Genomic DNA, 12,880 nt, shown 5'->3' on the forward strand with positions numbered 1-12,880 from the left:
CAGCAGCATCCACGCATTACCCAAGATAAGCGTAGGCTTGTGGGTGGGCTAGTCGGCGGGGGTGAAATATGCCTGCTGTGCATGCTCAAAATACAGTTCGCTCTTCGGGCAGGAGCAGAAGAACTGAGGGCCGAGACTTCCAAACGCCACCCTTCCTATCAGGAAAGCAAGCAAACGCGAAAGCCACGCCGAGGGAGGCCGGCTCCCCTCCACTCCCGCGTACCGCCCGTCACGTGAAGTGGGAAGACGCGCCACGCCTTCCCGCCGTGGGCTCAGCCAAGAGGGGCTGTGAGGGGGACCGGACTGCCAGGAGGGTTCTCATTGGGGCAGGCCGCGCTCGTGACGAGAAGGCGAGGCGGAGGCCGGCCGTTTCGGCTCCGCCTGCCGGGCCTCCTCTTTTCCCCTCTGCCGCCCCCTTCAGCCAGCTCCACTTCACAGCCGGCCGGCCGCCACTCGCGAAGCGCCTCTGGCCCGCTTGGAGAGTATTTCCCCGCCTCCCGCGCTCGTTGGCTTCTTCCTTCCTTCGCGTTTGCAGGCCGCTGAAGCCCGCCGTCCTGTGAGAGCCTGTTTCGGCCAGCCAAGCTGGCCTCAGCTGTCGCCATGGAGCCTTGCGCGACGACGGGTGGCTCCTGCGAGAAGAAAAGGTAAGAAGATGATCCTTTGCCCTTCGCTGCCCGGTCGCGGCCTGGAAGCCTTTCCCGGATTGGGCTACCTGCGGTTGTTAGGGTCCTGAAGGAGAACAGAGGCTTTCCCCCATTTTTTAAACAATGTAATTGGGTATGTGGAGTTTCAGGAAGGAGGGAGCGTCTGTATGCGAGGAGGAGACGCGGAGGAAGAACCTTTCCTTTCCCCCATCTTTATAATCTCTCAGTCTTCACTGGCAAACTCACGTCAGTCTAGGAGCGATTATTCATCCCAGCCTTTTCCAACCGTGTGATCGCAGACAGTCCCCATCCTCCTCGCTGAGCGAAACTATGGATTATGGGTATTGTAGTCTGACGTGTGTCTGGAAGTTGCCAAATTATGTAAATTCTCGCCCTCTCCCCAGTTTTAACCTGATCCTGTTCTTCGAAATTTTGGGTCTCATTTTTAAAATTTTTAACGCACTTGGTTTACCTGATGGTTCAAGACAGGCAGAGTGTACTTGGAAAATCTCCCTTCAGACATATTTTTCATGTCCATCTTTTGTTCGTAGCAACACCCCCTTTTATGCTTCTCAGCTACCATTTTTCTTCCTATTTTCTTTTCTTCCTGTGAAGATCTTTCTGTCCATCTACTTTTGCCTTTTTGTCTTTTTTTCTTATGTCCTCTTGTGCCCTCCCTCTTCCCCCATCCTTCTTTTTCTTAGGATGTTTTCACTCTTTTATTTCTTCTCCTCCCCCAATTGTCCACGTCGCCATTTTGTGCTGGGGGGGGGGTGTGTGAATGTGAGAACCTGAGAGAGAGAGAAAAAAAATCAGTGCCCAAGATTTGATAGTAGAAGATGTTCTTGGCTTGTTAAATATGCAACTTTTTTGCAAGATAATTGCAAATGTACCAGCATGGAGTCTCAACATTTGAGTTTTTAAATTTTTTGCTACTATCTAGATTGAGACATAACAAAAAAGATCTGGCATTTCAAAAAAGTCAAGAAGTGTGATGGCTTTAATATGATGATTGTCTCTGTTTTTTAGGCATTCATCCACAGGAGTTATGTTAATGTGTCTTGACTGTTTGTAAATGGATATGAAAAGGATGGGTCTATCTTGGCCTGGTTCTGATTTGCAAAGAACAGCACTTTGCCTGTGTACATTTTCAAGTTCTTTGTAGTCAAACAATAAGAGAAATCAAGTAAAAAAATGGGTAAAAGAACTATTAATAAGAGAGATGGAAATATGTTTTTGTCTTTTAATTGGGAGGGTGATACTTTTAAGATTTGGAGATTTTTTAGTAGGAATCTCTCTAGTAAAACAGATAGAATTGCAGTTTTGTACATTAAAAGTCATTTTTATAAGATTGTAAAAGTAACATGCAAGCACCATTGTACATTAAAGGCAATGAACTTCAGTGGAAAGTGCGTGTTTATGTATGTGTATATATACATACATACATACATACATAGTATAGAGGTTAAATACAAATATACATGAGTAATATGTGTGGAAAGTAGCTATGCTACTTTATGCAATTTGAATTGCATTGTATAGATCTCAGTGATGAGAGGTAGTGGGAGATTCTGACACCAGTGTCCTTTTTTTTCCTATTGAAAATAAGGCTCACAAAAAGTTTTTAAACTTTTAAAAATGGTTGTTACTGTGTTGTAATCTTATTTATTGTAAATGTTAAAGAAAAAGGTGGAAACAACAATTTCATTTAGTATGACCTCAGACTAACATTTTCCGCTGCATATTCAGATTTGATTTTACAGCCATAGTAATGCTATGGTGTTACATTGCTTCTGCTTGCTGTAATTGCTTGTGCTGTAGTTGCTGCCTTTTGCATCAGGTCCTTTCAATGCTGGGACTGATTACCCTGTATTCTTCAGTGAAATGACACTGAAAAGGCATTCATTGTAACTATATTTTTCCAGCAAGGCTAGCAGAAGTTATTCTAAGGCCCCAAATGGTACTTCCCCTACCTGAATCTTCCTGAGGTAATTTATATTTGAGTTCCCTCCAAGCTACTCTTGCCAAAATCTGATTGTTACACTTCAGTGAATTATTAGCAGTAATTTTTTGGTTTGTGGTAAGGTTTCCATTCATATATTTTTGGAGGTTGCAGGTTCTTGGATGGTCTGTTTTGTATTTGGACTCACTCCAAACCTTTTATATAGGGTTAAATTTATTAATCATTGTCTCAATTAATCACGCCATTTTTACTTTGTTCATTAAACAAGTTTAAATTATGATCTGCTTTTTATTTGGCATTATTGGATGTGAACAAAATGCTCACTGCAGGGTTATATATTAGTGAGCTGTGAGAATCCTGGTTTTGTACTGAATCATGCTATTAATATAAAGTAAGTCTGTATTCCTACTAATGTTTCTGGGTGTGCACTATTTATGAATATAGAGGGTGGATTGTACTTAGTAAGAATATGCATCATATATTGTCTTAAAGTATTGACTGTAATTGTGCATAGAATATGAACTTTCATGACATAATGATTGAAATAGCTTTTAAAGGATATGTAAATAATACATTGAACACTATACTGTGCTAAAATAGAGCATTTTAATATCATGGGCCCCCTTGATATGGTCAGATATAAAAATGGCTTTACTGTCTCACCATAAAGAATAATTTGCACTGCGAGTAGCCAGGTGAACTTGGGTAGGACTAATCCGAGGCTTTTTGCTGCCAGTTGTGAAATATACAACTACCCCCATCCCCACTTAATATTCAGAAATTGACCAGGTTGGCAGTTGAATAGCTGTGACAGAACAGTGTCTTTTATGGTATGGGGGCTGGGGGAGGTACAAGACAGGTGATGTGATATATATAGTTTGGATATCCCCACCTCTAGGATCTGTCTCATTCTGTGTAATGGTAGGGCAGCCCTGATCTTGAGAAACATTTAAGTTGTATGAAAAAGGTATTTATCCACTAAGTTTCAGAAAGGAACAGTGTAGACAATACAAGTTATTTCTTTAGATCAATTTATATGTTAATCCTTTTCTTGGGTCTTAGCGTGAATGCTTAGCAGTTTGTAACTAACTACGTAGAGCTAGCAAACAGGTCCCATAAATCCTGTCCCCACCCCGAAGTTAGAAAGTAATTAAAACTTCTTCAAAGAGGACTGGATTGCTTCATACATTTATAGGACTTGTGTAGGAAACAAGTGGATTTTATTACACATTAAATTACATTTGATTTTTCTAACCACTCATGATTTCAAATATAATTCAGTATATTTGATATTACATTTTTCAGAGTTTGAGGGAAGCTGCTTGCAAAGATTCCTGCTTTGCCTATGTTTATTTTGTTTATCTTTCTTTCAGAACTTGAATAAATCTGGATTCTTAAATTTTTACATTGTAAATATTTTCTTTATTTATCATCTCTTTTCCTCACCTTATATCCTAAGGAAGTCTTCTAAAGGACAAGATGGAATTTTGTGAGAGCTGTGCAATTAATAGGTAATATGACAGGTTTTTCCTCTTCATCCCTATTTCACCCTATTTAGAATTTCAGTTCTAAATTACAAAGAAACAACATGTGATGGAGTGATTCATGATTTGGTCCAAATACTTCTGTTAAAAAGAGGATTATAAATTTAGTAGAAGTTGCCGCCCAGAGAAGCTGAAACATGGACCTTTATTTAAAAAAAATCTAGAAAGATTAGCTTTCCTCATAGCTGTTTTACCTTCCAAAGGGAAAATCAGAAGAACAGATCACAGAACCTCACTCTTAAGCTCCTTTCTGTTTGGCACAGGTTATATTTTACCATATTTGTAACTGTAGCTTGTATAGAATCTGTTCTTGTCATCCCAGTTTAATTCTGAGCGAGGGAATATCCCATTGCTTTCATGTGCCCTAGTCATTTTTGGTTGACCAATATAAGTTTAAAATCAAATATGAAGAGAGCTGTGTACAGGAATGTTTGATAATATTAATAAGCATGGGGGATTGATAGTGATTTAATCCAAAATACAGTGGTACCTCGGGATACGAACGCCTCTACTAACGGACGTTTCGGGTTACGACCAGCTTCGGCAGGAAAAATTTACCTCGGGTTATGAACTCGCCTCTAGTTACGAACCGGATCCGCGGCCATTTTCCCTGCTGCCACGCGGTCGCGGCTTCCTGTGGGCGAGGTCGCGGTAGCAAGGAGACGTTTGGTGAGGCTTGTGGTGTGTTTTGCGGTGTTTTGCGAAGGTTTTTGCTGTGCGTGTTAGCATGGCTCCAAAGAAAATGCAGAGCAGGCTTGGCGGGAGTAAGGCTCTGAAGAGAAAATTGCCTCGGGTTGCGACCAAATTTGGGTGGAGGGCGGAACGGATTAACCGGATTTACATTGAACCCTATGGGGAAATTTGCCTCGGGTTGCGACCAAATTCGGAGGGCGGAACGGATTAACCGGATTTACATTGAACCCTATGGGAAACTTTACCTCGACTTGAGACCAACTCGAGTTGCAACCAGAGTCACGGAACGGATTAAGTTCGTATCCCGAGGTACCACTGCCTTCTGCCCAAGATTAGTCCTTGTTTGCAGCAACCTCTTGTGCTATATTTCTTCCTTGGAGTTTAGGAATTACATTGAATGAAAAGGAAAACATAATCACTTCCTTGCAGCCCCAGAGAATATGCTGGATTCTGGCTTGCCAGCTGACTTTAAGCCATTCTGCTACTTTCTAATTCCTGGGAATGTAAACATTTTCTTAATGCTCCATACCAGGTGTGTCTTAAGTTTCATGTTTTCCTCAATGAATGGAAATGGCCAGACATATGCTTCTGGGAACATTATGCAAGTGTTAGAATGATCTTCTTTCCTCTTTTCTAAAAATGACTGTCTTCTTTAGATCTTTTGAATAGATAGCAAAATATAGTTCAGACCCCTATTCTTTTGTTTGAACTTACAGTAACAGACAAATGGGGATAAGGATAGAATTTTTTGAATTCAAAACAAGCTGTCTGTGGAAGACTTGCCACCCAGCCCAGACTTATATTTGTTCGAAGATAAATCTACTGAATTCAGAGAGGTTTTTAAAATTGCCTTTGTTTACAAAAAAGAATACAAAACTAATAGAAAACAGTGTTTTTAAAGACACCATTAAACTTGACCATGTAGAATAATACTAATTAGCCTTTCTATTATGTCAATAAAGAGCAAGTTCATTAGCAGAGAATAAATTCAGAGAGGTTTAATTTCATAAAAATAAATATGGAATTAGTTTTGTAGTCTTAAAATGTCAGAATCGAAACTGAAAAATATATTGGAATATGTGAGATATAATTGGCTTAATTTATAGGATCTCTTAAGACAGTTAAGAAGTGAAAGTTTAGTGACATCCTAACTAGAGCATGACATTAAGATCAATCATTTAAACGCAGGTTTATGCTTTTATTGGACTTGATATAATGCTGACACTTTGCTAACCATAGCTAACTAATTCAGAGCCAGATTTAAGAATGGATGCTTTGTCTACCACCAATTTGTGCAGAACTCATAGTGTGAATCATTTGTTTTTGATTTAGTAAGCTGTGTGGACCCAGAAAATTGTGGTTTATTCAGTAAGCCATTATTAAACAAAACCACTTCTTAGTTATATATTGGTGCTGTAAACCTCTTAGAGACTTAGGATGGGGTGGTATATAAATAATTTTTTTGTTACATGTCTCATGTGTTTTAAATATTTTATGGTTAAATCTACTGTGAATATTTTAATACTGTTTGAGCATTTGTTGGAGTCCTGTGCTGTTGCTGATTCATACCATGGTTCTTTTATATTTTTGCTGTTTTTTAAAAATTGACATTGATAGTATAAAATTTAATAAATCAATAGTAATAAATATGTATATGAACCCAACCTGTCTATTCATGAATACTTTTAACTGAATAATGAATAATCAAGGCTTTCAATAGAAGAGAATATATGTAGCTCAGGGTTGAATTGTGGAGTCCTTGGTCTCTCTGAGCTTGGTTGTTTGCTTGCAGACATTTCATTACCTGACTAGGTAACATCAATGCACTGATGATGTTACATAGTCAGGTGATGAAATGTCTGCAAGCAAACAACCAAGCTCAGAAAGCACCAAGGATTCCACAGTGAAGGCTTTCTTTTGAAACAGATATATTAAAAAAACAATATGAAATGGATTATCTTAACCATTTAAGAAGCAATGAATTGGATTGGGTCCATGGAGAAAACAACAAGATGAAGTATCCTGTTTCCTAGGAGTGACTTCTGATTGTTTGATGATAACAAAGAGTCTTATGGCAAATTATTAATAATAACTTGGACTTTAAGGAGTCATATAAATGTTTGTTTTTGCTGAAAAGACTAATATGTATATCCCTCTGGAAATTATCCATTTCAACATTATTTCTGAACAGAAAAGTAGATTTAAGTAATTTATTTATATTTGAAAAGTTAAAATTACTTTTCATCTCTGCTGCTTGGAATGGTCCAGAGCTTTTGTTGGATACTATTTTTTCTTAGAGATGAACTTTAACGATAAGCGTGTTCCCTCTTGTTTTAGAACACATTGAATATGTAGCTTTGTTTTGAATTTTTCTTTCTGAGATCTGGATGGTATACTAATTGAAAGATACTATGGACATTTGTTCTTATATTCTATTTTCAAATCCAGTAAACATTCAGGTTTTAGTTACCAATATGACTTGTGGAAATAATAATTCTACAAAGATTTCACTGTTTTTAGTTCTTGAGAGGGACCAGCTCTTTATGTACAGAAAAGAGCTGTGGCCACTTTGAACTAGATTGCTCTCTTGTATTCTGTAGTTATGCATTTTAGAGTGTGAGAGCTGGAGTTTATAACTTTGTTGAGGAGTTTTATTAATTAATAGGAATATTCACTTTAATAACTGTCAAATTAGAATGCTTTGGGGATATGCTTTTATGCTAGCAACTGAACTGATCTGTACTAGTGTGAGATTGGGCCATGACTGAATCCAAAAACCTACACTAAGAATGCATAAAAAATGTGAACTTGTGTAGTAAGGTTTTTGACCTTCACTGTGGTGAAGATATCCTTTCCAAGAATAGGCACAGTTTGCATAAATTCTAAATGATAGTGGGCGGTTGTAACCATAGAAGTCATAGAACCTTATAATGACAGCAATAAATTTAGGAGCATCTCTGTACTGCAAGCTCATTCTTCCAATGGGAATGCAACCTTATTGACTTCCAGGGAAGCAATGGCAAACTGCAGACAATTCTGCTGAGAGCAGAACTGACAATCACAGCGGAATGAGGAATGGTGAATGTACTAGCTTCTTGGAATTCCTCTCTGGATAAGGAGAGGGCTTGGGATTGTCCACAAGTGCTCTGGATAGTAGTTCCCTACGAGGAGACCATAAGATAGCAGTCTCCAATGGGTTTAGAGCTCTGGGAGCCGAGGGATCAGCATCTTTGCTCAAGTCACAGTTGGCACCTTTAAAAGGACACTGGATTTGCATACTTCCTCTTTTAATCACTTCTGGAAATTGCTTGTTAACTGCTTTTTGGATATTAGGAATCTTCAGTATGGCAAGTTTCATTATACCAGGTGAGTCTCCTACAGTCCTTAGCAAAAGAAGTTTTATGCAAGTTTAAGGGCTTAAAAAAAATCTTATTTTGGAATAAACAGCAAAATGATGATTAGAACATTGATTTTGGAAAGTTATAAATGGACTAAGGGGACAGATGGATTTGAAATAAGATTTTGAAATTAATTATAAGAATCTTCTCTGTCGGTTGTTTAGAATTCTAAAAAAAATGTAGGAAGATTTTGAAATTAAGTATAAGAAATCTTCCGTGGGAAAATGCTGTTGATTAGGAAAAAACATGATAAGATGGGACTTTGAAGGTCAGACACTAGAGGGAACCAGAAAGAACTAAAGACTATAATTAAAGGAGAAAAGACCCACTAATTTAGAATGGAGCAAAATACTCTAACTTTGGAAGAATTCAAGGATATTTGGGAACACTGCACTCAGAAATTACTCTTAAGATTGTTAGCTATCATAAAACTGGATTTAAAAGTGGTCATAGAAGAAGAATAAGCTTCACTGGACAAGATTGAGACTGAGGCTGATTCGAATGTGGATTTAAAAATGACAGGTTACAAGAATGATATGTAAAAAGATGTTACACTGGATTTACAAATGAAACCAGCTGACATCTTAATAATTAAAAGGTATAGAAAAATAACAAACCAGAAGAGTGACTTGGATAACTTTCTTATTTTGGATTTACAAAAGAGATGTGTTAAAGTTTTGAAGGAGTTTCTGAGTAGAGACAAAGGGAAATTTTAAAAAATCAAGTTCTGGGACACTATTTAAAGGGATTAACGATCAAGATTGTTAAAAGCAAAGGGAAGGAATATAAAGTTGGTTTATTTGATCAAGGCTAAAATATCTATGTTGTTGTTTCTAGTAACTCTTAATGGATTTTTGGCTGACCAGGACTGAATGACGAGGCTTTAAAGATTTGTTTATAGATAGGTGATGAGATCTGGGAAGAAGATATTTTTTGTTGTATTTTCGGAGAAAGTGGAAAGTTACTGTATGGAAAGGAAAGGAATATAAAGTTGGTTCATTTGATTAAGGTTAAAATATATATGTTGTTATTTCTGGTAACTTAATGGATTTTTGCTGATTAGAACTAAATGCTTTAAGAATTTGTTTATAGATAAGAGATGAGATATGGGAAGAAGAGATCCTTTGTTGTACTATCAGAGAAGGTGATAAATTACTGAAATTGTTTGTACTTGTGATGAAGGGGGAAGTCATTTCTTCTTTATATATTTTCTTTTTTTTCTTTACTATATATTTTCTTTTTAATCTTTTATTTTTTATCTAGACTTTATTTTTTCTAGTCTTTTATATTTTTCTTTCTTTGTATTAGTTTTTTTATCTTTGTAACTATAAACGTTAATAAAAATTATTATAAAAAAACAACCTTATTCAGAGCAAGCAATTCCTGTACTGCCTGAATGCAAGAACTACTCACACTATGTCCATCTTTTCAAATTCAGCTTATTTACCTAATATAGACCATCACATTATTTAAGTGTTAACTATCAGTTTAGACTGGCCTCTCCTGATTAGAATATTATAGAAAAATACAGCTGGGTGTCTTCAGCATACTGGAGCTTCAGACAAATATTGAATAGCTGACCTGGAGACAAGAGGGTACTTTGAGGCAACACAAAGCATTTAATTTAATTGTCAGCTGGCCTGACTTGTTTAAATGTAATAAAATAAAAATAAATCAAGGCTATCAAGATGCCAAGCTATAAACCTTCCAAATACTGTTCCTTGAAGCATGTCTCACAGATAGGAATGGAATCATTACATAACTATGCCTCAGCCCCTAATGAACAGCTGGACCAGTAGCAAATCATGATAAACTGTATCAAAAAATGCTGTGTCTCTTCCAATAAAGGTAATCCATTAGGATGACAAAGTAATTCTGTCCATAGTGAGGCAGAAGCCCACATTGAAATAGATCTAGATAAACAGTATTCTCTAAGAATGCTTGCAGTTGGGTTACCTTCACTTTCTTCATCACCTTGCCCAAGAAGAGGAAAAAAAATCTCTTTTTTATGGATATAGTTATGATAATATTTTAAGGATGAGCTAAGGATATAGTTATGGTAATATTCTAAGGACCATTTTCAGGAATGTTCACATCACTGACTTCTTAACAACAGTTGGTTCCACCAACTATTCATTCAGTAATATGTTTATGCAACAAAATCTTCATAACTCACTGGATTCATCTATTCATTTATCCATGACTAGCTGAATTAGCCATGATGGTAGAACAGACCACCACAGAAGTCTTGTTCATGCTGTTAGACTGCAAAAGCTGAAACTGATCTAATATAATTAGCTACACTGGACACATTATTTGGAATTATAATGTGAGCATTAGCTAAGTTTATCACATCAAGGGTTGAAAAACAGCATTTCCAGGAGTAGGTGCCATGTATAGCTCAGTCAGTCTTTACTGGGTGGAATGCAATCAGCTGAACATGGAATCTTCCTGTACTTCACAGTGTTAGGAGAGGACACTCAGGGACTACAACGTTGATAAATTGTTCCCATTTTGCTGTCCATGTTAAGGCCAAGGACTTGACAGGATCACTAACTTTAGTTATTGGAAAATCTCTAAAAGTTTTCAGAAATCAGTTGGATTCCATATTTCTCCAAAAGAACTCTAGTAATATTTGGCATGAAATTGACCACGCCAGACTCTTGTCTGTGCTAGTGGAAGCTGCACTAAACGGGGTTCAACTAGATGACCTGTGTGGTACCTTCCTACCTTTCGCTTCTATGATTAAACCTAGCAGTGTTTTGTATATAACTGACTACAGAGAAAACAAATTAGGATACCAGTTTGGATGTGAGGAAATGAACCAGAAATATATTATAAATAACACTTTCTTTTTTACAGGACAAGTTTTTTGGGAGAATCATGTAATTCTGTAGTGTTAAATCTATAGTGTAAGATAAGTTCCTTTAGGCTACAGAGAATTGATAGCAAAAGGTATTTTCTACTTTCATGAAAGTAGGAAAGCTTTTTTGTATTAGCCAGCTGACTGATTGTCTGAACTATTTGTTTTGAAACGTTCTCCAGCAGTACTATGAAGCAACTATGAAGAGTGCATTTGCCTACAATAATTGGAACTTGTTACACAACTTCCATTATCATCAGATCACTGTGTCCCTGTGACTGACCTCAGTGAGACTACTTTGCAATAAGTGTTTTAAGAATGCGAACTTAAATGTAGGGTTCATACAGCCACAAGGTAGTTGGTTTGATTCTTATTTAGTATGTTTTGTGTCCCACTAACAATGGTTTATTCTACAAGCCATGGTTTATTTGGTTCTGTGTTGTATATAAATCAGGTCAGTATTGCTGTTCAATAAAACATGATTAAAACATAGCTTAGTGTGATTTATAAATTGCCCAACCAGAATAATAACAATAATGAGAAACAGTTCCATGTCCTAGTTTAAAAAGTTCAGAAAATCAAGGAAGACACTGCAGATTGACTGCATCCAATTTTTTACATTCTGGCACATCTGCCTTCCTTCCTTTGGATATTGATTTTGTGTGTGGGGTGGGGGAGGTGTTGGATAATACTTTTATGCATAAATGTGAAACATTTCCAGTGAGCTTGGAACAGCCTGTTTCAAATCTGAAGCACCAATTCCAAATATGAACAATTTTGAATTCAAAACATTTTATAAACTTCTAGGAGGCTTCTAGAGGGTAATTTGCACTCTGGTCTGCTTGCATTAATAATTTAAAAAGTAAACCCTGACAAGCAAGTAATAGTAATTGATTTACTCTAGCTCCAGTTCATGAACAACCACCATGAACAGGAAAAATACATTTCTCTGCCTGTAAAGTTCAATAAGCAATAGTTTGGGCATTTGCAACCTGAAAGCTCAGGAGCACATTAGGACCTATAATACAATGTATTTCACAGTGGACATCTTGCAATTAGCAGCTTGCCTCAAAAAGAAACTACAATAAAACAGAACATCACATTGTAACCACAGACCTCCATATAGTATAGCAAAGTCATCAGTGAACTTATCTACCAGGTAAATAGTAGTTTTCTTTTAAGTTGTAAGCGGTTCTTAATATCTGAACATGTGTTTAACCAAATGTTCTTCACCTCCATACTCTCTTCCCTTCAATTAGTTTTAGCCATGGGCAGCAAGAATGTTTTATTGGCTAATGTTCCTCCAAATATCAAAGGCTTGGAGGATTTAAAAAACAACACCACCAAGCTGATTATGGAGATCATAACACTCAAGACAATATAGAATGAACTATTTCTCAACCTTGTCTTATGCCTGGGGTAAGTACAGACTCTTTTGTTCTGAGTTCAGAACATTTAGAACAGCTTGGATAATTATAATTATTGTGGAATTTACTACAAGATGAAGCAATGGACATTGATTTGAATGGTTTTAAAATATTGGTCAAATTCATGGAGATTAAGGCTGACAGTTATAAGTTATGTTTTACTTCTGGTTTTATAAACTATTTCTCTGATACTATTTACTAAGGAACACGAGAGGAGGGAGGGGTATCATTGATTCATGCCCTATTTAGTGGCTTTCAAGTTGGACATTTTGTAACTGAATATTAAAGGATATAGATTTTTAGTTGAATTGTCAAAACTCTTCTGAAGCTCTCTAGGACATTGAAAGG

General features: G+C 37.0%; 1 protein-coding gene across 2 annotated transcripts in view; it reads left to right on the top strand.

The window, feature by feature from the left end:
- Positions 1–212: 212 nt before the first annotated feature.
- HIF1A (hypoxia inducible factor 1 subunit alpha) overlaps positions 213–12,880 on the top strand; it is a 54,862-nt gene continuing 42,194 nt past the window's right edge. The window contains exon 1 of one of the 2 annotated variants that reach the window (XM_007427209.4): positions 213–644. In XM_007427209.4, coding sequence (XP_007427271.1) covers positions 601–644 — 44 coding nt within the window. In that variant the 5' untranslated portion in view covers positions 213–600. Of the gene's footprint in view, positions 645–4,071; positions 4,119–12,880 lie in introns of those variants that run through there. The other variant, XM_088149736.1, reaches the window with a different exon arrangement.

The sequence above is a fragment of the Python bivittatus genome, unplaced genomic scaffold (genome assembly GCF_059951505.1).
Source record: "Python bivittatus isolate LINGU-HERP-01145 unplaced genomic scaffold, Pbiv_v1 ctg000580_np1212, whole genome shotgun sequence".
Taxonomy (NCBI): Eukaryota; Metazoa; Chordata; class Lepidosauria; order Squamata; family Pythonidae; genus Python; species Python bivittatus.